The sequence below is a fragment of the Miscanthus floridulus genome, chromosome 14 (genome assembly GCF_019320115.1).
Source record: "Miscanthus floridulus cultivar M001 chromosome 14, ASM1932011v1, whole genome shotgun sequence".
Lineage (NCBI taxonomy): Eukaryota > Viridiplantae > Streptophyta > Magnoliopsida > Poales > Poaceae > Miscanthus > Miscanthus floridulus.
In genome coordinates this window covers 79,707,430-79,734,235 of record NC_089593.1, presented here as the reverse complement: position 1 = coordinate 79,734,235, position 26,806 = coordinate 79,707,430, and the positions used below count along the sequence as shown (strand labels likewise).

The 26,806-nt window shown below is 41.7% G+C and overlaps 2 protein-coding genes across 5 annotated transcripts; one reads left to right on the top strand and one right to left on the bottom strand.

The window, feature by feature from the left end:
• The first annotated feature begins 12,989 nt into the window (after positions 1–12,989).
• On the top strand, positions 12,990–19,872 carry LOC136502757 (golgin candidate 6-like). Its single transcript, XM_066498008.1, has 18 exons — positions 12,990–13,294; positions 13,522–13,574; positions 13,723–13,850; positions 13,950–14,149; positions 14,244–14,317; positions 14,403–14,472; positions 14,919–14,972; positions 15,073–15,168; positions 15,292–15,342; positions 15,437–15,526; positions 15,638–15,751; positions 15,835–15,906; positions 16,009–16,194; positions 16,627–16,724; positions 16,972–17,020; positions 17,127–17,192; positions 17,821–18,579; positions 19,173–19,872. The coding sequence occupies exons 1-18, from the start codon at positions 13,238–13,240 to the stop codon at positions 19,731–19,733; spliced, it is 2,778 nt and encodes a 925-aa protein (XP_066354105.1). The 5' UTR covers positions 12,990–13,237; the 3' UTR covers positions 19,734–19,872.
• Positions 19,873–20,122: 250 nt separating this feature from the next.
• LOC136502758 (acyl-CoA-binding domain-containing protein 5-like) lies at positions 20,123–25,612 on the bottom strand. 4 transcript variants are annotated; one of them, XM_066498011.1, is made up of 17 exons: positions 25,295–25,612; positions 24,658–24,781; positions 24,193–24,271; positions 23,935–24,093; positions 23,761–23,838; positions 23,537–23,641; positions 23,105–23,171; positions 22,949–23,010; positions 22,726–22,865; positions 22,442–22,568; positions 22,242–22,356; positions 22,027–22,115; positions 21,827–21,910; positions 21,205–21,567; positions 20,706–21,107; positions 20,569–20,628; positions 20,123–20,452 (listed from the first exon to the last, which is right to left on the bottom strand). In XM_066498011.1, exons 2-17 carry the CDS (start codon positions 24,693–24,695, stop codon positions 20,375–20,377), a joined length of 2,046 nt encoding a protein of 681 aa, XP_066354108.1. In that variant the 5' UTR covers positions 24,696–24,781; positions 25,295–25,612; the 3' UTR covers positions 20,123–20,374. The 4 variants fall into 4 exon arrangements, with proteins under 4 accessions (XP_066354108.1, XP_066354109.1, XP_066354110.1 ...); XM_066498012.1 differs by having other exon boundaries at positions 24,658–24,778; XM_066498013.1 differs by lacking the exons at positions 24,658–24,781; positions 25,295–25,612 and having other exon boundaries at positions 23,935–23,987; positions 24,070–24,093; positions 24,193–24,262.
• Positions 25,613–26,806: the final 1,194 nt, after the last annotated feature.

Below are 26,806 nucleotides of genomic sequence, written 5' to 3'. Positions count from 1 at the left end.
GAGGCTTGAAATCTTGCACACATGCATACACTAAACATGACATCCGGTCTTGATGCGGTCATATAGAGTAGGCTTCCAATCATAGACCGATACAATTTTTGATCCACCATATTTCCACTTGCATCACTATCCAAGTTGCCATTGGTTCTCATTGGTGTGCTAATGACTTTGCTATCACTCATGCCAAACTTCTTGATCATGTCCTTGATGTACTTGCCTTGACTCACAAATGTACCATTCTTCAATTGCTTGATTTGAAGCCCAAGGAAGTAGCTTAACTCTCCAATCATGGACATTTCAAACTCATTAGCCATCATCTTTCCAAACTCATCACAAAAGTCTTGATTGGTTGATCCAAATATGATGTCATCTACATAGATTTGCAATACAAATAGATCTTTTTCAATCTTCTTGATGAAAAGAGTGGTGTCAACCTTGCCCATGGTGAACCCTTTAGAGAGTAGGAAATCCCTCAATCTCTCATACCATGCTCTAGGTGCTTGCTTCAAGCCATACAATGCCTTCTTCAACTTGTACACATGGTTGTGCTTCTTGTCATCTTCAAAACCGGGAGGTTGCTCAACATATACTTCTTCATTGATGTAGCCATTGAGAAATGCACTCTTAACATCCATTTGATAGAGCTTGATGTTGTGGGCATAAGCATAGGCTAGCAAGATTCTAATTGCTTCCAATCTAGCAACCGGGGCATATGTTTCTCCAAAGTCAAGACCTTCAACTTGTGTATAGCCTTGTGCTACTAATCTTGCTTTGTTCCTTACTACTATCCCATCTTGATCTTGCTTGTTTCTAAAGACCCATTTGGTTCAATCACATTATGTCCCTTTGGTCTTTCTACCAACTCCCATACTTGATTTCTTGTGAAGTTATTCAATTCTTCATGCATAGCATTCACCCAATCAACATCCTTCAATGCTTCATCTATCTTCTTTGGTTCAATGGATGACACAAATGAGAAGTGTTTACAAAAAGATGCCAATCTTTATCTTGTTTGTACACCTCTTGAAATATCACCAATGATAGTGTCCAAAGGATGATCTCTTGCAACATTGGTTGGTTGGAGGATTGGAACTTGATTGCTTGCACTTGCTTGATCATTTGGTTGAGATGATGTAGTAGCCACTTGATCTTGTTCATTATCATGAGATCCACTTGCACTAACTTGATTTGTATCATCTTGCACATTTGAGTTAGAGAGCACTTGCACTTGATCATCTTCATCATCATTCACTTGCATAGGCCTCAATTCACCAATATCCATGTTCTTCATGACATTTGAAAGTTGAATGCCTCTAACATCTTCCAAGTTCTCATTCCCTACTTGTGAACCCATGGTTTCATCAAATTCAACATCATGAACTTTCTCAAGAGTACCACTATCCAAATTCCAAACTCTATATGCTTTGCTTGTAGTGGAGTAACCAAGTAGGAATCCTTCATCACATTTCTTATCAAACTTGCCCAATCTAGTGCCTTTCTTCAAGATATAGCATTTGCAACCAAAGACCCAAAAATATGCAATGTTGGGCTTTCTACCATTCAAGAGCTCATATGGTGTCTTTTCTTTCAATCGGTGACAATAGAGGCGGTTGCTACAATAGCAAGCCGTGTTGATAGCTTCGGCCCAAAAAGATTGACTCACATTGTACTCACTAAGCATAGACCTTGCCATATCAATGAGTGTTCTATTCTTCCTCTCAACAAGGCCATTTGATTGAGGTGTGTACTTGGTCGAGAATTGATGTCTAATTCCAAATTCATCACACAACTCATCAATTCTAGTGTTCTTGAACTCACTACCATTGTCACTTCTAACTCTCTTGATGGTTGTTTCAAACTCATTGTGAATGCCCTTGACAAATGATTTGAATATTGCAAATACATCACTTTTGTCCACTAGAAAGAATACCCATGTGTATCTAGTGTAGTCATCCACTATTACAAAGTCATATTTGTTTCCACCGATACTAGTGTATTGTGTTGGCCCAAACAAATCCATGTACAATAACTCAAATGTTTTACTAGTGCTCATCATGCTTTTCTTAGGATGGGTGTTTCCAACTTGTTTGCCAGCTTGACAAGAGCTACAAAGCTTATCCTTTTCAAATATAACGTCTTTCAAGCCTTTAACTAAGTCATGCTTAATCAATCTATTCAATTGTTTCATTCCAACATAACCAAGCCTTCTATGCCATAACCAACCCATGCTAGACTTAGTGAACAAGCATATAGATAATCTAGCTTCACTAGCATTGAAATCAACTAAGTATAGATTCTCATATCTAAAGCCTTTGAAGATCAAGTTAGAGATATCTACACTTATGATCTCTACATCATCTACCCCAAATATGCATTTGAATCCAAGATCACACAATTGTGCCATGGATAGAAAATTGAAGTTCAAACTCTCTACTAGCAACACATTGGATATGCTCATGTCATTGGATATTGCAATCTTACCAAGCCCTTTGACCTTGCCTTTGCCATTGTCACCAAATGTGATACTATCATAACCATCATTGCCATTGGTGTTGATTGAGTTGAACATTCTTGCATCACTGGTCATGTGTTGAGTGCACCCACTATCAAGAACCCAATGCCTTCCTCTGGCTTTATAATTGACCTACAAAAGAAGATCAATTCTTTTTAGGTACCCAAACTTGCTTGGGTCCTTGAAGGTTAGTCACTAGGCTCTTTGGTACCCAAATGGCTTTCTTCTTTGAGCCCATTCATGGTTTACCAATGAACTTAGCCTTCACACCATTTGTACCCTTAGTAAGCATATAGCATGAGTCAAGCTTAATGGAGGATATATTAGCATTTTTGCTCTTATTTTTGCATTCTTGCTCTTTGTGACCCACTTGCTTGCAACTAGTGCAAAACCGACCATTGTTCTTCACGAAACTAGTCTTGTGAGGAGCAAAGGCCGCCTTGCCTTTCTTGGGGGTATAGCCCAATCCCTCTTTGTACAGAGAAGCTCTTTGGCTACCCAAGCACATAAGCAAGCGGTCCTCACCACCATAAGCCTTAGCCAAGGTGTGAGTGAGCTTATTGACCTCCTTCTTGAGGTTCTCATTCTCAACCACTAGTGAAGCATCACAAGTGAGACCATCACTACTAGATGAGGTAGAAGTAGAAGTACTACAAGAAGGGTTAGTGGGAGGAACAATGATAGGCATAGATAATGATTCATCAATTATATCACAAGTTAAACCTACATTGCAAGTTTCAACATGCTTCTTTTTATTTTGCTCATCAAGCAAATATGAATGAGCCTTTTCAAGCTTTTTGTGAGCTTTGCCAAGCTTCTCATTGGCTTCCTCTAGCCTCTCATGAGATGCATTGAGCTCATCAAAGGCTTGCTTAAGGTCTTTTAGTTCCTTTCGCAAGCTTTTGCATTCCCTTCTCTTGATGTCAAAGTGTTCTCTAGCATCTTCTAGCATGTCAAATAATTCATCTTTAGTGGGTTCATCATTATCACTATCACTATCATTTTCATTTTCATGTTCATTTTCATCATCATGTTCTTCATCACTTTCATCATCACAAGATTGTACCTTAGTGGCCTTAGCCATGAAGCTTGATGAAGATTCGAAGAGAGAAGGCTTCTCATTTATGGCAATGCTTGCAAGAACCTTCTTCTTGGTGGTCTTGTGATCATCACTATCATCATCATCATCACTTGAGGAAGCATCACTATCCCAAGTGACTATATATGAACCACCCTTCTTCTTCTTGAAGGCCATCTTGTCCTTCTTCTCTTTCTTTTTCTTCTTGTCCTTCTTCTTGTTCTTCTTGTTGTCATCATCATTGTCACTATTGTATGGGCATTGAGCAACAAGATGATCTTTGCTTCCACACTTGAAGCACCTTCTTGACTCTTCTTTGTTCTTGGATGAAGACTTCTTTCTTCTAGCATGGTAGCCCTTCTTCACCATGAACTTGCCAAATCTCTTGACAAATAGAGCCATCTTCTCATCATCATCATCCCATAATTCATCTTCTTCACTTAATGTTTCTTGCTTTGCTTTGCCCTTGGATGATGTGGCTTTGAATGCCACGCTCTTCTTCTTCTCATCCTTCTTCTCATCTTTCTTCTCCTTCTTTTCTTCCTTCTCATCATCATCTCTATAAGTATCATTGGTCATTATATCTCCCAATACTTGGTTTGGAGTCATGGTTTTCAAACCGCTTCTTACTAGAATGGTGACCAATGTATCAAATCTTGAAGGTAAGCATCTCAAGAACTTGTGGGAGAAGTCCTTATCCTTCACTTCTTCTCCAAGTGCCTTGAGATCATTGATAAGCACTTGAAGCCTATGGAACATCTCCGACACACTCTCATTATCCTTCATCTTGAAGCTTGCAAATTTTTCTTTGAGAATGTAAGCCTTTGCACCCTTCATGGCTTGAGTGCCCTCAAATGACTCTTCCAACTTCTTCCATGCCTCATGAGCCATCTCAATATTTTTGACTTGCTCAAATATTCTTTCATCAATTGCATCATGAATAGCACTTAGAGCAATGTCATTGTTTTGGAGAAGTACTTCTTTGGCCGCGGTGGGATTCTTCAAATCTTCAATCTCAATTTTTGTTTCTACCACCTTCCAAACCTTCCTATTGATTGACTTGATATAAGTTGTCATTTTGGCCTTCCAATAGGGATAGTTGGAGCCATCAAATTGGGGTGGCTTCTTGGTGTTGTTGATTTGAGCCATTTTAACACTGAAGGTTGTTGAGCCTCAAATAACGGTGACCTCAGCGCTCTGATACCACTTGAAAGGTCCTAATGGCTAGAGGGGGGGTGAATAGCCTAATAAAATTTCTACAACAACACTTAACAAAATGGTTAGACAATTATGAGGCGAAGCAAGTATTGTGCTAGCCTACTCAAAATGCAAGCCACCTACCACAATTCTAGTTTAGATAGTATCTATTCACACAATAGCTATGACACTACTCTATGTTAGTGTACTCTCAAAGGCTAACTAAAGAGCCACACTAACTAAGTAAGCAAGCTCTCACAACTAACTACACTAAAGAGCTTGTCAACTAGTTTGTGGTAAAGTAAAGAGAGTGATCAAGAAGGTTATACCGCCGTGTAGATGAATGAACCAAACAATCACAAGGATGAATAACAATGAAGACCAATCACCTTGGAATCAATGATGAACACAATAATTTTTACCGAGGTTCACTTGCTTGCCGGCAAGCTAGTCCTCGTTGTGGCGATTCACTCACTTGGAGGTTCACGCGCTAATTGGCTTCACACACCAAACCCTCAATAGGGTGCCGCAAAACCAACACAAGATGAGGATCACACAAGCCATGAGCAATCCACTAGAGTACCTTTTGGCGCTCCGCCGGGGAAAGGTCAAGAACCCCTCACAATCACCACGATCGGAGCCGGAGACAATTACCACCCTCCGCTCAACGATCCTTGCTACTCCAAGCCGTCTAGGTGGCGGCAACCACCAAGAGTAACAAGCAAAATCCACAGCGAAACATGAACACCAAGTGCCTCTAGATGCAAACACTCAAGCAATGCACTTGGATTCTCTCCCAATCTCACTATGATGATGAATCAATGATGGAGATGAGTGGGAGGGCTTTGGCTAAGCTCACAAGGTTGCTATGTCAATGAAAATGGCCAAAGATGTGAGCCATAGCCGGCCATAGGGCTTAAATAGAAACCCCCACAAAATAGAGCCGTTGTACCCCTTCACTGGGTACTAATCGGGTTGACCGGACGCTCCGGTCCAACTGACCGGATGCTGCTTCTCAGTGTCATGTCGCCCGATGGTGGCCACGTGTCTCTTGCGTTCAACGGTGAACATATGATCTCAATGGTCGACATGTTGACCGGACGCTCCGACAGAGCTAACCGGACGCTGCACCCTCAGCGTCCTGTCATTTACAGTAAGGGTCCAAAATGAGTTTTTGTCGACCGAACACGTCCGGTCAAGTAGGACCGGACACAGCCTAGCGTCCGGTGCTTAACCCTAATCACTGTGCCATTCGACAACTTGACCAGACACTATTCCTCAGCGTTCGGTCGCTTAGCGACCCAGCGTCCGGTCAGTTGACCGACGCCAGCACCTCACTGTTACACATGATCGGACGCGCCGGTCCCTCAGAGGTCCAGCGTCTGGTCATTGTATAACCTGTGACACTTACTCATTTTCACTTCTAACTTCTTCATCCTTGCTCAAATGTGCCAACCATCAAGTGTATCACCTTGTGCACACGTGTTAGCATATTTTCACAAACATTTTCAAGGGTGTTAGCACTCCACTAGATCCTAAATGCATATACAATGAGTTAGAGCATCTAGTGGCACTTTGATAACCGCATTCCGATATGAGTTTCACCCCTCTTAATAATACGGCTATCAAACCTAAATGTGATCACACTCTCTAAGTGTCTTGATCACCAAAACAAAATAGCTCCTATGGTTTATACCTTTTGCCTTGAGCTTTTTGTTTTTCTCTTTCTTCTTTCCAAGTCCAAGCACTTGATCATCACCATGGCATCTTCATCATGCTATGATCTTTGTTTGCTTCTCAACTTGCAATGTGCTACCTATCTCATGATCACTTGATAAACTAGGTTAGCACTTAGGGTTTCATTAATTCACCAAAACCAAACTAGAGCTTTCACCTGCTGACATGGTAGATGGTGCCAGGGATAGCATGTTCAGTGATCCTAATAGGGCCATGCTCTAGCTTCGTTCAGCAAGGGTCACGTCCCATCCCACCCCAGCGGGTGGTGCGACGCACCAGGGTGCCGAGTCATGACCCTACAGGGAGCAGACAGCATAGAGGCCCCACGTTTGTTACTATAGATGACATGAGTTTCCTCCTGGACCGTAGTGGTTGTCATAGGTTTCCATCAGAATTCATGTCCGAGGGCAAATGCCGGCGCCCATAACACTGTAGGACAAATGTCGGCGGCCACAACACTGTTTGGGCTCTGACATGCCTGGAAGGGCTTAAAGCGCTCGTCTGATCATATCCTGATGGTACTTTCCTACAGGCGTGTATGGTATGGTCCTCGGTATTACGGTTGACTTGAGTGCCCCACCTTATTTGCACACGTAGTTATGAAGGAGTAGTGCATAGACATCGGGCGAGGCAGAGTCTGTCCTCAGATGTCAGACACGGTGGAGTCTGCTCTGAGATGTCGGGCAAGGCAGAGTCTACCCCTAGATGTTGGTCGAGGCAGAGCCTGCCCTCGGACATTAGGCAGGGTGGAGCCTGCCCCTAGACGTTAGGCGAGGCGGAGCTAGCCCCTAGACGTCAGGCGAGGTGGAGTCCACCCTCAGACATCGGGTGAGGCAAAGTCTACCCTGAGACATCAGGTGAGATGGAGCCTGCCCCTGGACGTCGGGCGAGGCAGTGCCAACCCTCAGACGTTGGGCAGGGCAGAGCCTGCCCCCAAACATCGGGCAAGGCAGAGTCTACCCCTAGACGTCGGGCGAGGCAGAGTCTAGCCCTCGAGGGTCGGGCGTGGCAGAGCCAGCCCTTGGATGTCGAGCGAGGCGGAGCCAGCCCTCGGACATCGGGCAAGAAGTGTAGTTGCGTTCTTGTCTATTCGAAAGCATCAACATTTGATGGTTATTAGCTCCTCCTCTTTGGGTACCCTAGTATTCGGTCCCTGACAAGCTCTTTAGTGTAGCAAGTGTGAGAGCTCTTAGTGAGTAGAGACTTAGTAAATTGTGTGTCTAGTGATCATAGTAACTAGAATTATTGGATAGGTGGCTTGCAACCCTTGTAGAGCTAGAGCAAGTTTGATTTTCGCTATTTGTCCTACTAATCAAATTGCTCTAGTTGGTTTGTAGATTTTTAAATAGGCTATTCACCCCCCCTCTAGCCATATTAGGACCTTTCATTCTACCGTTTGTCCGCAGGTCCTAGCTTTGCTAGGCTGTAGGTCGTCTTCTTCCTATGGGCGCCCGGCTGTGTGGCTGTAGGGCCGTGCGTGGAGAGCCCCATGCCTTGCAGATATCCTGCTCAGCACACAGCGCTCAGGACACCTCATGGACATCGGATCTCTCGAATCGATCAATATGGAAGAGCAAAGGTGGTTTCAGCAAACCCTAACCCTTTCGTATTGCTCTTTTGTTGCCAGAGTGAGTGCATTTTTGATGGTTTGAGTTGGATAAGCTAACCGCATACTCCTTGCTATGGTTTGTAGGTGAAATTGCAGGGGTATACGACTTGTTGTTAGAATTCGATCTTTTTTCAGCTTGCCAGACAATGCTCCAAAATCATGGCAGTAGGGTAAAACTTTGCCAACTAAATTTGTTGATTGACATACATAGCGCGGGGCTCCAAAGCTATGGGAAGAATATGTGGGCAGCTGCCAAGAGCTTCACAGCTGACAAGTTCAACTTCTTCATGAGGAACATAGAAGAGAAGGATCCCAAGGCACTTGAATGGTTGGATGAGAATCACTTATTGCATACTCTGATCATAGCTAATTTTGAAATCATGTTTCTTCTCTGTTTAGTGCAAGTGCTACTTGGGAGGGGAAGGGGAAGGGGAAGAGGAAGGGAAGGGGAAGAGGAAGAGGAAGAGAATCAGGAGAGGGCAACAGTGAGCCAATGTAAGTTATGGTTGTATTGGTGTATTTAATTGTTGACGTAATCATTACTAACCAACCTGGTCAATGCTTTTCAGAGGGAGTGGAGGAGGGTGAATAGGAGGAAGGGTAGCTAGTTTGTTAGGTCTCTAGGTGGTCCTTGAATGAGATGCTTGTAGCTTTTGTGCACATGTTTACATGGTGCAGACTTGTTGTTTTTGTGGACATGTTGACGCAGACCGGTTGCTTTTGTGGATATGGTGACATGGTGTAGACTTGTAGCTTTTGTGGACATGTTGACATGCTATATGGGAGACTTTGAAATGTTGGTTCTCCATGATTTTTCTCATGTGTTATATATGTGCTTCATATTGTTATCATGGTACTAGCAAAATATTGCAAAGGTGCTACAAAAAATTTGAATATTTTTAAATATTAAATCTAAGTTGAAATCATTGCAAGTTGTGCCAAATATATTTGGCCAAATTTATTCATTTGTGTCAGCATACAATACAAAATTCTAATTTTAAATCAGGGGTAAAATCACAAATATGCATAACAAGCAGGGGCAAAATCACATGGGCATTTCTATCCTTTTGTACAAAATTTAACACCGTTAGAGGCAAACTTGTTCTTCGTTTAGAAATCATAGGGGTAAATTCACAAAGTCAAAAAAACAGGGGTAAAATCACAATTTTGATACAAAACAGGGGTAAAAATGCAAGTGCTCTTTTTTCCCTATATTCATTAAAAAAGATGATTTAGAGGCAAACAAGAACTCAAGCACATCCCTTTTTTAATTCGCTTTCCATAATCATTTTTCTCAATTGAGATCTTTTCCCTGATCCCAAAGAAATGATAGAGCAACTCATTCCCTTTATCTCTCCACGTTGAGACACACAACGACACTCACTACCAGTGCCACAGCTCCTTGGGCCGCCTGTGATTGTGTGCCGCTCCAAGCAGTTGTGCCACCATCACCGCTTTGGGTGTTGCCCTCGTGTCGAGTAGCAATGAGCCACCGCCCCACCACCGTTGCTACTACGAGGCGCCACCCTAGTGCCACAACCCACACAGTCGAAAGCCCAATAGGCCATAGAGCCTGATCCAAGATCCATCTCTACCACATCCTTCCTCATTGAGCCACTCATTTGCACATTATGACCACCTCTACGATTTGGAGATGACTAGTAGAAGCAATATTGACATCTAGATGCCCATATGCTTACTTAGACAATTACCTTGGTATAGAAGTGATTACAATTTTATGCACATGAGAATCATGTTTCTTAATGATAGATAAGAGATTTAGTTAACCTGTAATGATCATGCCTAGGTGAACTAGCCGAGGTTCATTCCCAGGCTTTCTGAGAGTGGATCGAGCCATGGTTTGCTAACAAGTTTGTGTTAGGAATTTAGGCAATTTCATTATCAGTTTAATCCAGAAAAATAACATCAGCAGGTTTGTGACAACATATATGTGCATGTGTATATTTCTTATGAACACTACATCATGCAGAGATGACTTACTCGTGAATACAGTAAAAACACAAAGTACAGAAATCACAGAGATTAGACTGTACCCAGCGGAGGGTCCCATGCTGAGGGCATCGAAGGCTCCATTCGTACTAGTTGACATAGTGCGTTGTTCGAAGTCGCGGACCACAGTCGACGCAGGAAGATGTTCGCAGTGCAGTCCCATGAACGGATCACCAGGAAGAAGACGACGCCTTGACGTTCTAGAAGATGTACGTGGATGAGCAGTCGTGGATCGCTCCCCAAAAACCTAATCGCCGCGCACCCCGTGCAAGGCTCTCTGGCGGACGAGGGTTCCGGAGGCACCTGCTCTCCCGCTACTCCGTGCGCGCAGAGGTACGGGACGGGGAAACCAGAAGGCTGCGGAAGTGTGGTTCTCTCAGGAGTGGTTGCGGAAGCAGTCAATCTGGACTAACGGATGACTCGGATATATGGACGGGGAGAAGAGAGGCAGCGGAGAATTCCAGGAGACGGAGACAGAGAGATGGAAGCGGAAGAGACAGTAACTGCCGCAATCAGTTCGCCTCCACCATCGAGGGAAGTTACTCTCGTTGTTATGTGGATTAAGTGGCAAAAGACTGGCCACGCCCGCCTGCCCGGCCGGCGGCGGTGGCGACGCGCGCGCGTGTAGCACGCCTTTGTCCTTTTCTCAGCTTCTCAATTTAGATGAATAATTTCCAACCATATAAGCTGAGTTAGCGTTCAGTCAAAATCCCGTATGGTATTAAACCATGCAACACTTAATGTTACGTACCATAGAGTTTTATTTGATTCATTAAATATTATATGGGCCAAGCCCATATTATATCCAACAGTTTGTTTCTAGAGGTTGCTAGGAAGGTCTAGAGTACATCTAATAAGGTACATTGGGTTAATATAGCCTAGTGAAACTCTAGGTCATCCATGGCTAACCTACCAAGGTTTGAATTTGAAAGGGTTCTTCTAGAGTTTAGGTTAGGTCTAAGGTCAAGATTGGCTTATCCACTTGTTGAGCATAAAAAATGTGATCTTTTCCTTCTTTGTCCAATAACTAGAGAATGGAGCTTTGGGAAACCTTTCCCTAACTAAGGTGATGAGAAGACACTGCTCATGTGATTCTCCTTTTCACTTTTTCCCTTCTTATTGCCTTTCTTCTTTCCGGATCCGAGTGGCCAGGCTGGCCATGGTGTGTTGATGATTCAAGCACGAAGGAAACCCCTCTTTAGGAGACACTAAAAAGTGTACTTCTTATGTCCCTAAATATATGTTGTTTTTGCTTCCTGAGAAATAAATTTAACTAAATATATATTAAAAAATATTAATATTTATAGTACATAATTAGTATAATTGAAAATATATTTGAATCTAGTTTTTAATAAATTTATTTAGAGATACAAATGTTGCACGTATTTTCTACAAATCGAGTCAAACTTGTGACATGCATACCAACGTCGATAGTTATTTAGAGATGGAGGGAGTAGATGTTAATAGATAGTTCATAGTTCAAACGAATGATTGATAAAAGGCATCGTTTTTTTCAATTATCGGGGCAGTGAGAAGCTCTAGTTTTACTCTGAAGAAATACCGTAGCGGTAGGCCCCCTAAAAATAATAAGCTATTTGAGGGCAACAACAACGCATGCTGCTAAAGCCATATGCCTGAGCTAAAAGGTATATGCCAATGCCATGTAGGCATCCATCAGTTTAGACTACAAATCTCTCAAGGTGTTGTTCTTTGGTAAAAGTAACTTTAGCTTTTGTCAGACTTTTTTTACTGCCCTTGCTCACAAATCGTGGAAGCACGTGATGAGGCTGTTGTTGCTTTGGTCACAACGCGAATTCAGTTGGTGCCTCGTTCTTTTGTCCGGCGAAGCTAACTGCTGGTTCTGTAGGCTAATACAAACGTCTGCGAAACCACCAACCTATGTGATATGGAGTCTCTGTGCGGACGTGGAGGCTGGGGCTAAGGACTTCTTCAACGTAAGCCACAACTCATTTATGCCTGACGCTAAAAGCCTCTACCACATAGACATCAATGATTTGGGCTGCTAGAACTCTCAACGTAGGCTGTAGATGGCGTGCTTCCTCACCGGGCCTAGAATGTGTGTCATCTCCGGCTCTGCGTAGGTCCGTCGCTGAATCGCTCTGTGCCGCTCCGTCTCCGCAACGCGTGCCGGATCGCTGCTTGCAGCTTTTGTCAGGTGAGACCATCGACTCCTCTGCAGGAGTCTCTGCCAACCTGCAAGGCCACCATCTGCTATGACATGAAGGCTGGGTGAAGACGTGGAGGCCGGGGCAACACGCCACCGTGTAGCGTTGGTGAAGCCCTAACAACCAACCTGTGGCGTTGGGGCTGCTAGCATAATGTTCTAAATACTGCTATAGCTTTTGTGAGAACTGCTATGATATTCCACCTATAAGGCGTTCCAAATTATATATATATATATATATATATATATATATATATATATATATATATATATATATATATATATATATATATATATATATATATATATATATATATATATTCCACCTATAAGGCGTTCCAAATTATATATATATATATATAATATTTTATTTTTTCTACGTACATTACTTTTATTATATCTCTTGACATGGTATATATTTTAGTGCATAATAAAAATTTTGTATTTAGGAAAGTCAAAACGTCTTATAATTTGTATCGAAGGGAGTATGCAATTTGTGAATATATACTATGCCAAGTTTTAATATAATAATAAATCTCATTTACACCTTATTAGGAAAAAAAGAAGGATGAATTACAAAATTTACATTTACATACATCAATCAATCAATTTAAAAGAAACAGGAACCTGGGCCGCCACGTCATCCCGCTGAGCCAATCCAGCAACATTCCGTGACCCCGACTCGACTCGTCTCCACCCTGCCAAGCCAGCCTGCCCCCGACTCGCCTCCGCCGCATCCGACCCGACCCAACCCCGCTCCGATCTCCTCCGCCGCCGCGTCGGCGGCGACCCCCCTTCCCGCGAGCGCCCCTTCATCGCTGCAGTTGATACGCCACCGGAGCGTTTCCTTCCTTCCCTCGTCGCTCTCCCCATCGCCGCAGGGCGCCACCGCAGCGGAAGGCGCGATCCATGGACCGGTCGATCAACTTCCGCGGCATCGCCGGGAGCGCCGGCAACATCATGCAGGTTCGCGCGCCCGACTCACTCACGCTCCTTATCCGAACCCCGCCCGAGGGACGACCGCCCCCCGCTGCGGCGCGGTCGCGGGGGCGAGTTGCTACCATGATGGGCATCACCAATTTTGAGTTCTGGGTGTTACGTCGTAGTGGAAATCAAGCTCGAGATGCTAGTGGCTGGTCAATTCGGTCTGATGCTTACTCACCTCCCGTTTGTGTTGTTGTGTGTCTTCGTAGGGAATGGGGAAATTCGTTTTCGGCAACGAGGGGATCGAGTCAAAGGAAGATAGGTAGGCTCAGTTGCAAATTTCATGTCTGGTTTTTACTTCAATCGCAGACTCGCTGCAATGCTGTCTGCTCTTACCAAGCAAAAGTATCAATTGATTTATGTACATCACCTATATCAGTTAATCCTACCATTGTGCCCCTTGGATGCAGCTACGTCGAGAGATATCTTGACCGGATAAGCAATGGCACGATACCTGATGACCGGAGGTCTGCCATGACCGAGATGCAGTCTCTCGTGGCAGAAAGCCGCTCGGCACAGATGTCATTTGGAGCAATGGGTATCTCCTTTCTCTCCGTGCCCTGATATTTGTTCCCTAGCTGCTCTGGCGAGACTGGTGCATAGTTACATTTGTTTCCTTTCTAATTTGCAAAAATAGGTTTTCCTATCCTCCTCAATATTTTGAAAGAAGACCGCGAGGATGTAGAGCTTGTGAGAGGTGCCCTGGAGACCTTTGTGAGCGCATTGACTCCTATTGAGACGTCACAAGGGCCAAAGACTGAGGTTCAACCAGCATCGGTGAACTCTGATCTGCTGTCTCGAGAAACGGAGAATATTTCTCTTCTTTTGAGCTTATTGGTGAGTGCACATCTTTTGCCTTAACAGCATGTAACTTGCATCGCCTGCTTCACGTGTCCTGAGTCCTGGCTTATCGCTCCTGTTTGGTTTGAAGTCAGAGGAAGACTTTTATGTGAGATACTACACAATCCAGCTTCTAACAGCTCTACTTACAAACTCGCTGAAAAGGTGCCCAGTAAGTCATTTTTGTCCTGTTGAGATGCCATGACAACATTAGAATCCCATGTAAGTGCTTTTTATTTTCTTTTTTCAGGTTACAGGAAGCGATTCTATTGATCCCTCGTGGTATAACAGTTCTAATGGACATGCTTATGGATCGTGAGGTCTCAACATTCTCTGCCTATTTTCTCACTCCCTTAGGAAGAACATATGCTACTCATGACATTCTAATCATTTTATGCTTTTATTTATTGTTTGCCCTTGTATGTTTTAGGACAGTTTAATGTTTGTGGGAAGCTTGTATGCTAATTTATATGAACATCACTTGCGTTCTCAGACTAGAATGGTTTCCGAAGTCAATGTTATGCAATCAATTTAGTCTGGGTTGTTATATATCCTTTTCTGAAGGATTCACTACATGTCTACTCAGACATTCCACTTGTACTGAACACCTAATTCTACCATAGACTCTATTATAGTATTTTCAAAGATGCCTATTTTGTTCCATATTTTGATCCAAGTTTTTTTAAATGATATATCATGAGTTCGCGACCAATCCTTATGGTATCTTATTACTCATGTAGTTGCCTATTTTTATTATACCTTGCAGGTCATAAGGAATGAAGCACTGTTACTTCTTACTTATTTGACTCGGGATGCAGAGGTTAAACCTGTCTAATACTAGATGCTGATTTGTTATGTTACTGGCATTTTTTCAACACTCCTTTTTATAACTAAATTGACTTTAATTCTCTTAATTCCAGGAAATTCAAAAAATTGTTGTATTTGAGGGTGTGTTTGAGAAGATATTTAGCATTATCAGAGAGGAGGGCTATTCTGATGGAGGTGTAGTTGTTCAGGTGAAAAATTGCTTATTGGTGTTCTTTATCTGAAATTGGCTTCTAATTTTTTTTCCAGTTTCCATATAAAGGTTTTAGGTATATTAAATGTAGTTGGTGCTAATATGTTGCTTATTTGAGCAGGATTGCCTTGAACTGCTAAATAATTTAATTCGACACAATGCGTCAAATCAGGTTCATCATTCTTCCAAAACCTTTCTGAATCTGAAAGTTTTAATTTGTCAGATTTTTCATTGATGCCACTTTTTTGCTTTGTTCCATCAATCAGATGCTTTTGAAAGAGACAATGGGCTTTGACCCATTGATATCAATACTAAAGATTAGGAGAGGCAGTGCATTTAATTTTACCCAACAGAAGGTATTATGTTCATCAGTCCAGCTTCTGTTCTTGATGATAAATTCTTGGAATATCTGTCTTTAGTTTGGATTAGCAACATTTTACTCAAGCTATAAACTGTGTCTTCTTTAGACGGTAAATCTCCTCGGTGCTTTAAATACTGTGGAATTGCTTTTAATGGGGGGCCCATCCGGTGAAGCAGGTAAAGATGCTAACAAGAACGCAAATCAAACTGCATTGGCTCAGGTATCCTTTTCTCCCTTCAAACTCTTTAAGTGACATCCATATGACATGGAACTGAGCTTCATATGTGTTCCCCTTATTGATAGAAAAAAATTCTGGACCATCTTCTTTTGTTGGGCGTTGAGAGTCAGTGGGCCCCTGTCGCTCTCCGCTGTATGGTAATTCCCTTAGCACTGTCTGCTCCCTTGTCTCCTGCATTTTCCCTTTTCAACCGGTGAATGATGCTATCTTGTTTGGCACTGGCCATAATTTTTTTCCAGGCACTGCGATGTATCGGCAATTTGGTGTTAAGAAATCCTCAGAATCTTGATTCTCTTGCAAGAAAGCAAGTCGGAGAAGAGCCTCATGTTCAACCTGCACTGAATGCCATCTTCTCTATAATCTTGCGGACCTCTATAGCGCAGGAATTTGTTGCTGCTGATTATGTATTCAAGTGTTTCTGCGAGGTGGCTATTCTTCTGTTGTGCTCGCTTCTTTAATTATGTCTAAACTAGCAAGCACTAAGAAGGCAAGGAGTGACTGTAGTAGATGCTTATATTTGTGTATTATCATCCGGATCACAAAGAGTCATATTTCTTTAGCACATTTGTACTCTGATCTGAAAATAAAAGATGAAAAAAAGGAATGGAAACCCTAGCATAAAATTAGGTAACATTACATACAATGATACAAACTGAAATAGAACTAACTTTACTGCTCAAATGGAAAACTTTTGGTTTCTAATAATTCAAGAATACTTGTTCAATGTTCTAATAATTTGTGCTTCTAAAGTCTTTACATGTAATTGTTGGTTAGTGTTGGTTTTAAACTATTATGCTTTCTTGTTTTTTTCCTTAATAAAGCACATAACAATCTTTGGTTTGCCATTTGTGAAACAGAGAAATCCTAATGGCCAGGCATTATTAGCATCAACTATTGCTCCACATCCGAACCAAGGAGATACGCATGGACCTGCTAGTGACATGCCTTTTGGAAGGTTGGTTTGTTGGTTGTACATAAATTATATCTTACATTAAAGGACATTAACCTTCACTGCCTTTTGCTTTGTTTATAAATTACTGCTTGAGCCAAGTCAAATTAACATATATCTTCACCATTATATAATTTTGGCCATCCCACTCTGGCATTTCTTTTGTTGCTTCTGCCAAACCCATGTGATTTGTTGTAGTATCATTTTCATCATGAACCATTCACAATTGACATACATTGTCTTTTAATGACAGTGTACTTCTGCAAGCTCTGGTTTCAAGTGATGTCAATGGAGATATGGAGGTGAAGTCTTATAAAAAACTAAAGCTCCAGTTTACAGGATATTCAAGTGGTCTCTATGTAGCTGTGTTTAATCAATTGTTCTGACATTTCAACCAAAATTACACAGGCATGTTGCAGAGCATCTAGCGTTCTTTCTCACATTATCAAGGACAACTTGCAAAGCAAGGATCGTGTATGCACCCTTCAACCTTTCATTCTACCTGTGTATAAACTTAAGTAGCAAACCAAGTACCCTACTGCTAAGGTTTGACTATTTTTTAGATGATGGAACAAAATGTTATTCCAACTCCAACCGAGATCCAGGATTCATATGGCCAATAATTATTACAATTTTTGGAGCACATGATAGAACATAACCCTAACACATGCCTTACATCACCATTCACCACTGATAACATGGCCAAAATATTAAGCAGTGTAAATCTAATTATTAACTGACTCCTTTATTCTATTTTGAAAATAAAATAAAATGGATATTGAGCTGCGTTGACACATGGCCTTTTTCTTACTTAGTGTTGTTGCTAGAACTAATTATATGCTTCCTCGCTTGTGATGGGAGTATCTGAGCTTGGTTGGTTATTATGTTGTTATGATTCTTCTTTATCCTAAAGTAATTAATATTTAGTCATGTTATTTTTCTTATACCCTTAAACTATTTGGGGGCTTTAGTGCTTGTTTATGCCAATTCTTTGACTTCTATGAGGCATGATTCAGTAGCGTGTCTCATATGTATATTTGTTTTATACCCCTTGTACAACTTAAGACAGAAGGTTCACAAGTCACAACTGATGTTTTTTCAGGTATTGCAAATTCAGCTTGAGACACCTACACCATCCTTGGGGCGCACTGAACCGGTATTGCATCGTATTGTCACGTATTTGTCCATTGCAGCTTCAACAGATGGAGAAAACGACCAAAACAACCAACCAGAAGAACCGTACATTCAACCTGTTATTCTTCGGCTACTCATCATATGGCTTGTTGATTGTTCAAATGCTGTCAACTGCCTTTTGGAATCAGCAGTGCATCTGAACTACATAATAGAGCTTGCTTCAAGTAAACGTTACACTGCTGGTGTCCGTGGACTTGCTGCTGTTGTTCTAGGTGCTTGCATCCTGTACAATGCTAGCCGTGAGAAGGGTCGTGATGCCTTTGCTGTTGCAGATGCTATAAGTCAAAAGATTGGCCTCACAACATACTTCTTGAGGTTTGATGAATTGAGGAAAAGCTTGGCACATCCGTTGTCAGAGCAGCATCACCGCATGGAGCTTTCCAGATCAAGTGCGAATAGCATGTCAGATTTCCAAGAGATTGAAGAGGATGAAACAAATAAAGACGACCAACACCCTGTCCTCTCAGAAATATTTGATTCACAGTTTGTTAATTTTCTTAGTAAGCTTGAGGCTGATATTAGAGAAAGCATAATGGATATATTTAGTCGGACAAAAACTGCAACTGCAGTCCTTCCTACTGAATTGGAGCAGAAGAACGGGGAGGTCGATGGAGGGTATATCAAGCGAGTAAAGTCATTTGTAGAGAAACAGTGCAATGAGATGCAGGTAGGTTTCCATTTGTTGCCTTCAGAGAATTTTCCTGTTGAATTACTTCAAAAATTCAAAGCTCAAAATTGATTTGTGCATTGCCATGAAAAAAATGACAGTACTATTTTGGGACACCTGACAATAGTTTAAATTTCATTAACACCATTTTCTTAATCCAAAAGACTAAGTAGTTGGCAAACATGAAGGGTCTCTTGGCATGGTCTCGTCAGAAAGTGATTCTTATTTCTTAAATTAGGTTATTCTCTATGTTCTATGCCTTAGTGTTAATAAAACTTTATATATTTCTCATTAGTTGGAGCTTGCTCCTTAAGACACCACCTTCTTGAATGAAGGGTCTCTTGACATGATCAACCATGTTTTATTAACCAAAAACAAGCTGATTCATGCAAACTCAGACATTCGAAAAGTTCCTTTAGATAACATGGTTATCTTAAAGTTAACTTGTGAAATGTTGTGCAAGTGTCCATACATAATTGTTTCTAGATTGATGGGTTCGTTGCTGGGTGCCTGTTGTTGCCAGTGTTTTTCATACACTGTTGTACCTGAAATTATAAGAAGCTGACACTGATATTTATAATGGCATCTGTCAGGACTTACTGGCTCGAAATGCAATGTTAGCAGAAGAGTTAGTGAGAACTGGTGCTGGTACCACTACAGATACTTCACAGAAACCGAGCAGTGGCCGAGAAAGGGTCCAGATTGAAGCCCTCAGACAAGAACTGGAGGGGGCGAAACGACAGATAGAGGCACTAAAAGCTGAAAAGTCCCAGATTGAAGCTGAAGCTAACAACCAAAGAAACCTTTCAGTAAAACTGGAGTCTGATCTCAAGAGCTTGTCAGAAGCTTACAACAGCATAGAGCAGGCCAACTACCGCTTGGATGCTGAGGTAAAAACCTTGCGGCAGGGAGGCAGCATGCCGTATCCTGACGTGGAAGCAATAAAAGCGCAAGCCAAGGAAGAGGCTGAGAAGGACAGTGAGGCGGAACTGAATGATCTACTTGTCTGCCTCGGCCAGGAACAAACTAAGGTTGAGAAGCTGAGCACAAGGCTGGCAGAGCTCGGAGAAGATGTGGATACCCTTCTGCAAGGTATTGGCGATGACACTGCCATTCCGGATGATGACGATGACGATGAAGATGAAGAAGAGTAATATGTTTATGTAACCCTTTAGGTCTGCTGGTGTAAAACGCCCACATGTTGGGTCATGATGTTGTGATGGCAATTGGCAAATGTACAGTGGATAATGTGTAGACAAAGGCACCAGTCCAATTTAAGTTATTTGTGGAGAATGGAACTAAGTAGTTGACTCGCGCTCTTGTTGAATTTGATTCTCCGAATAAAATTTTATATTACCTTTGATAGTTAACTTAATTTTATATTATGGTTAATTGTTTAGTACAGTTTTGTGCGTAAAAGCACTTAACAATGCAACATTCTTTTCAGCTTTGCAGACGTACTAAACTTGAATTTAGATAGTAGGAAATTATGAATAACGGTTTGTCATTTTGATGTAAAAATCAATGCTAATTGAAACTTTGAGAAAGGAAGGTGCCAACTTTCAGGTAAGTATAACCATGTCCCCGCAAATTACAGATCAATATCTACACATATAGCACGGTTCAATCCGTTAGCTATTTATAGTTTCATCACGTCCCCCAAATTACAGATCTAACATGGTAGCATATCAAAACCTGTTGGTCACAAAACGCTCACCACGGAATCATTTACATGCGGGTGTCACAAGCTTGCAACAATTGCTGTCCCGAAATGTAGAAATGTGACCACTACAATCTATAGAGGTTGTTTGGTGGGTGTTCCTGATCTTCCCTCTAGTATTTGCAGCCTCTGCTTGAGATGGAACACTTCAACCTGGAAAAGGCCATGGTGAGCTACTGATAGGTAAATTTGTTGAGTTGCGTGACAAAAACATTTTGGCACAGTTTGACTTCTCAATGTATGAGTCAAATATGTCTCAAATGTAGTACCTGGAGCTGGAACGCGCGTGACTGTTCTCCTGCTAAAACTCTACGAGTGGAATGCAGCTCCTGCATGAACAAAACCAACTCAGCACAGAACACATCAGGATCACCAAACATTACTAGTAAACATCAAGTTTCCTTGCCTTCTGGGTTTCATCTGTGACGGCCTTCAGGAACGCCACTTCACGCTCGAGGCGCACATTATCAGCGTGGACCGTGTTCGAGAGGCTGTTCGACTCCTCCTGCGCCAGCTCTAAGCATGCTATCTTCTCTTTCAGCATCTCAGCCTCCTTATCTTTGTTGGCAAGCATCTTCTCCAGCTGTTCTCTGCTGTGAATGACCGATGATAAGCTCTTCTCTAGCTGGTCTTTGCTTGCCAGCGCGGTCGAAAGCTTGTCTTCGAGCGTGGTGTTTCTTCTGATTAAGTCTGCTATTTTTGTGTTGTATAAGTGGCTCTGGCTAACATCTGAAGAGCATCTAGCTATCCTTCTTACATTGTCATTCTGAGTACCAGGTCCTGTCCTTTTGCTCCGATTCCCTTTTGGCTGTAAGAAACAATCTGTTATGCAGAGAAACAAATATGTACATTTGCTCGTAGCTGTTCACTAAATGAAGAATAATACTTGTAGGTGCAATACTCACAGTGCTATCTTGACATGAAGAGTCGTCATCGACGTCATCGTATCTGTCATCATCGATTGGTTTCTGCAATTTCTGACCTAGGCTGCACTCTTCTACTTGATCCAACTGCCCATGGAGTGAAGTGCCCAAACTGGACTGCTTCAACAATGACTCAGAGAGGGGTTCCCTTCTAGGAGGGTGTTCTATCACAGAAGTGAGACTATGCCTTGCGATGGAACTGTTAGAGTACAAGGGGGCACATTTGTTGAGATGATCAGCAAGCTCCTTATTGCTTGGAGAGTACTCGTACAGCACACGGTCCACTTCTGGGGCCGAACGCCAACTAAAAGAATGCTCATTTTGCAGTACCACTAATACTTCAACCTGCACAAGGTCACATGGTCAATGATACAATCCAAGTTCATATGAAAGCTTCAAACTTCAAAACCATTTTTAGTTGACTTCACATGAGGTAGTAAGTGGAAAACATACATCATAAATGTGCCAGACAATGATGACAAATTGTGTTTTAAGAGCCTTAAGATCATGAGAAGCCACACTATATATTTTTTTGGATCAAAATGACAACCGGTTCTTTAACAGTCACTTAAAATATGCTCTTAGTAGAAACCGATTGCTTCACCTTGTTGGACGGCTCTTTTTTGTTCCCTCCAAATGCAATAAGTGCAATCTTGTCTCTGTGGTAGAAAGGAACCATGCTGAAACCCTGCATCAGTAGTTGTTTTAGTTTTCTGTCTAATTAGATGAGTGATGTAAAATGGAAAGTAGTGAGCACGAGATACTATCAAACTAAATAAGAGAGTCAGAAAGAAAATTACTTACTTTTTTTGTAGTAATTGATGAACTAGGGGGTACTACACAAACAGACCACTTAGATTGTAGAACATCAAAAACCCAGGTTTCCGCATGTCCTGAGAATTTGATTTCTTGTTAGAAATTGCAAAAGAAGATAGATGGTCATCATTAGCAATACATGTATTCTTAATTAAGAAATAAAACCACCAACTCATCTTCCAAATTGAGAGCTTGCGACATACTTTTTTTCTTGCTTGCACCCCCAGCTATGTACCACTTAGTTCCACACAGAGTTCCGCTGCAACCAGCTCGAGGTGATGGGTGAGGACCATGAGTCTTCACTCTTGACCATACCATCTGTCAGGAAGATAACACTAATAAGTAGCCTGCTAAATGCAAAACGTACTGAGGTATACTGAACCAAGGATGCTCACAAACTTACTGTATCAAAATCTAAGGAATACAAGTCATTAAGTGTCTTGGATTTTGAGTGGCCTCCAAAAATTAGAAGGATCCTATCATCATACAGTGTAGCGACATGATTGGATCTTGGAGAAGGTCCAGTGCCTCTACAACATCGAGCTTTAATCAGTAACAAAAAAACACAAATTAAATTGAACCTCAATTTTAAAAAATCAGTTGCACTTATATGAGAAATGTTAAGAAGTTGGGACAACCATACATCAGTAGCAAAAAAGTAGTATCCAAAAATCAATTATGACTTACTTATAGTTCAATGGAAGCCATGTTGATGACTTCAGATCAAACATGTGAAGGTCATGCCGTTTCTTTCCTTTTGTGTCCTCACCGCCAAAAAGTATCAATGTAGCACCAGCTCTAATCACCGTGTGGCCACTTCGAGCTGCCTTAACTCAGCACCAGAGGATAATTTAGTCAATTTTCACATGAATATTTGCCAAAGCATAACTCTTAATATCAGATAGCTTACAGGGATATCACCCTTGGCTTCAATAAGTGACCAAAGCTCCGTTTCGGTATTGAACGTCCATACTGTACCAGAAATGGAATGGTTAATCATTGTCTGGTTGAGGAAGACATGACCTAATTTGCAAATGTTTTGGAGAATCACATAGCATCTGCAAACCTGATAAACGATCAGAAGCAGGCTCAGTTTTACCTCCGACAAGAATGACACTATTTCCCCATGGAACCTGCACGTCACACATGTATAAATGTTTTTCCAGCATTAAAGGAGTGCATACAAAGATGCATCATCGAGAACAATCCTTGTCTTCTTTGAATAATAGATCAACTTATACTTCATTGAGTTTCGGATGATGTCAAAGTGCAAATAGGTCAAACATAGTGTTCAGCATACAATTTTCCACAAAAGTATAAGTCAGCTTCAAGTAAGAAAATATTGACCGATAATGTGAAACGCATACCAAAACACCCAAGGACAAGTAGCAATTTAACTGAAAAAGGTGTAACAGTGAATTTTCTTATTTAAAGAATGATCATATCAGTAACTAGGTTTTGAGAACCATTAGATAGCAGTGATTTACAAGAGCTATACCAGACAATGACCTTTGCAGGCTGGCAACTTCATTGAATGTCCGCTTGGCGATGGGCAAACTTTAGGAGGCACAGAATCCCAAGTAAGCTTCTCTAAATTCAGTATCTAATTAATACAATAAGTGAAGTCATAAGATTATTTGATAATAACATGGTACCACTCAGTGCAGAGTTCATACATCCAAACAGCACACATAAGAAAAAAGAAGATCCAAATCCAACTACCTTTGTGTCATCTAATAAGCGTTGACCAGAATCACCACCAAACACTACCATCTTGCTACTTACAATGGCTGCTGCATGCTGTTCGATCAAAGTGGAATATGTGTTAAGTAAATACGTATTTTTTTTTCAAGATATATGAACTTAGTTCTATTTATTATATTTTCAGTGGCTTACATAGAAACGAGGAATAGGTTTATCTCCCTCTGTGGACAGCACAGTCCAATTTTCTGAAATATTGAAAGTGCGTTCGTCAGGATCAAAGGCATCGGACAAGCAGCGGTAGGAAAGATCATCTGCGCGGCCACTCACTGATGTCATAACTGCGTCATACCCCTGAAAATAAAAAGAAAAATCCAAGAGCTAAACCATCCAGTTGTGGCCAAAATACAACAAGGTCAATACTAGATGCAATTTCTTCAGTCAAAGGCTCACATTGGGCAGACTGAGGTGTTTACTGGGGACAACAGGACTCCTAGAGCTGTTCAAAGGATCACTTGGGTCACCCTTCGACCTGAAAAAGAAAAGCAAAAAACTCAAGATGAAGTATAAAGCAGTCAAAGAAAATGTGGAAATAGGACTGGTTGGCATCAAAATTTAACCAGGAAATGTTGACTTTAATTGAATGCAATGTTAACTGAGCTTCATGAAGCTGTATGTATGACTTCATCAATTTACATTGTATCCCATCAATTTTTACCAACAGCACTACTGTGACCATAGAAGTTTGGTAGTCAGTAAAATGAAAAAAAATTCTCTCTGATAATCGAGTACACAAGCAACCGAATTTCACGTTAACAAGCTCCCCTTGTCATCTTCACACAGCAGGTACCGAAATTAAAGAAAAAAGTGAGGAAAAGCATCACATGATGAAATCAAGGAACTGTGCATAACATTCACCTTCCAAGTTTCCCCCGTCGCCGCGAGAAACCAAACATATTCAGGACTTGCACGGTCTCTCCAGTTGCCCGTTCAGTTCAGAACCGAGAACCGAACCGCTGGGCAGGACATGAGCCTATGTCTGCTGCAAACAAGTCAAGTCAATGCAATAATCATTTGGGAAGAAGGTACAGGGGGTTGGTGGAGAGATGGAATCATGGCGGAAAACAGGGGACTGAGAGAGACCAAGAAGCGCAGACAAATGACAAATCCAGGAACAAAATTTCGTCCCCAAAATGCCACCGCCATCTAGTGGCTTGGACATTGGAGGAAGAACAAGAAACCGCAAAGGGGAAGAAATGCTCAATCATGAGGACATGGGCTAAAACAATCGAGGAAAAAAAAATGAAGATCTTATTTGAGAGGAAGCGACGCATTTTTTGCGTTGTTTTTGGATTCCAAGAAGCAGCATTCCCAACAAGACAAAATCCCAGGCGTGCAGTAGAAAGAATTCAGAGAAAATGGTGGCTCTTTTCCCCCCTTACTTATGAAACGGTTCCCAAGAATTTCGCATCCGAAACCATCAGAAACGCCGAGAGAAACTAGAAAGAAATCAAGAACGATCCTGCCAGCGAGGAAGAGGAGCAAGCACTACTACCTCTTGGAGTCTTGGGCTGGGTTGGTGGTATGGAGCAGCAGGAGCACAGCACGGGGTCAGAGCAGATGAGCCGCAGCAAGAATCTGCAGCGAAAACGACGGATGCCACGCCTTCTTCACCTATCAGGATTCAGCGCTGCCCCGCGACGACTGGCAACGGCGGCGTTGTCCGAGGTGTGAGAGAAGAGAAGCACCTGCTCTCCAGCTGTGTGATGTGTCTGTGTGCGTGGGAGAGAGAGAGAGAGAGAGAGGACAGAGGGTGGATGGCTGGATGCAGAAAGGTCGTGTGATCTTCAACTGCAACAGCGGCGGCGGCAGCAGGCAGCCTTTTCGTCCTCTTTGGCCCCGGGATGATTCACACCAAGCTTGTCAGCCGGTACTACTGTTTTACTCCAGTCATCGTCCCATATGGACCATGGAGGAATCAATGCATTTTCAACTCCTCTCGTTTATTGATTGCACTCAATGTCACCAATAAATTATTCTTTTAAATAGTATTACGAGCCGAACGAATAATGTTTTTCTCTTATAACAAATCATTGAACAATATTTTCAGTCATGACTTTTTAGCAAAACGAACAAGACCATAAATAATAATATATATACATATCATTTATAATTAAAAAAGTTTCAAAAGAACTGCTTCAGTTCATTTGCATTTTGGTCTCTATTTTGGAAACAGGAGACCCAAACCCAAAATGCATCTCCAACAAAATATTTATAGCCTCCAACAGAGTACCTATATGGAAGATCTATTTTGGCTGTCAAGAGAGGTATAACCTAAATTTGAGTATCCTCTGTAGACCCATTTACAGAAATAATTATCTTTTAGATCTTGTTATTGAAGAAGATCAAAAATATATATTGAACCATTTTCCTTTAGCTTATTTTGGGTAGCGATCGATGGAGACAGTCTTAACAACTTGGTTAGAAATTCTTGTTTAAATTTCAGTGAACTTCCTACATTTGCATATGTATATGTAAGTATATGTTGTGGTCCATGACTCCACGTTAGTTTACCTTATCGTCTTCTTGACACTTGTATGCAGGTCCTGGTCCTAATCCTAATAAGTACAGTTAATGGTCCATTTCTCAGTCATTTTAAGTACATTTTGCACACGATAATCTTGTTTATCTGGACCTTTTTGGGCTCCCTTGTGCGGTTGTCAGTCGGTTGTTTGCGATGGAGACGAGAGTGGGAACGGCGTTTTCAGTGAGCATCATGGACTGTAGCGGGCCAGCAGCGGCCACAATCAATCCTCAATGACTACACGCACGCAGAGTCATGCCAACCGTATGCGTACGCTTCGGGATCTTCTGCCGGGGTCCGGGGACCATTGTAATTGTTACTACCTTTAAAAAGATCATTGCTAAATCAACTTCAGTTCACACAAATTAGTACTACCTCCATAAAAAAAAGAAATGCAGTATAACATTTGGATCGAGTCAAACTTTTACTAAAATTATAGAAAATATTACTAACATTTATGACTCCAAACACATATAATAATAT

Excerpts from the sequence above, each read along its gene's own strand:
- LOC136502757 (XM_066498008.1), top strand. The coding sequence starts at position 13,238 with ATGGACCGGTCGATCAACTTCCGCGGCATCGCCGGGAGCGCCGGCAAC. Across the intron at positions 13,851-13,949 it reads GATGTCATTTGGAGCAATGG|GTTTTCCTATCCTCCTCAAT; the intron begins GTATCTCCTTTC and ends TTGCAAAAATAG. Across the intron at positions 14,973-15,072 it reads ATTTGACTCGGGATGCAGAG|GAAATTCAAAAAATTGTTGT; the intron begins GTTAAACCTGTC and ends TCTTAATTCCAG.
- LOC136502758 (XM_066498009.1), bottom strand. The coding sequence starts at position 24,348 with ATGCCAACCAGTCCTATTTCCACATTTTCTTTGACTGCTTTATACTTC. Across the intron at positions 21,108-21,204 it reads CTTCATGTCAAGATAGCACT|CCAAAAGGGAATCGGAGCAA; the intron begins GTGAGTATTGCA and ends TGTTTCTTACAG. Across the intron at positions 20,453-20,568 it reads CACGCGCGTTCCAGCTCCAG|GTTGAAGTGTTCCATCTCAA; the intron begins GTACTACATTTG and ends GGCCTTTTCCAG.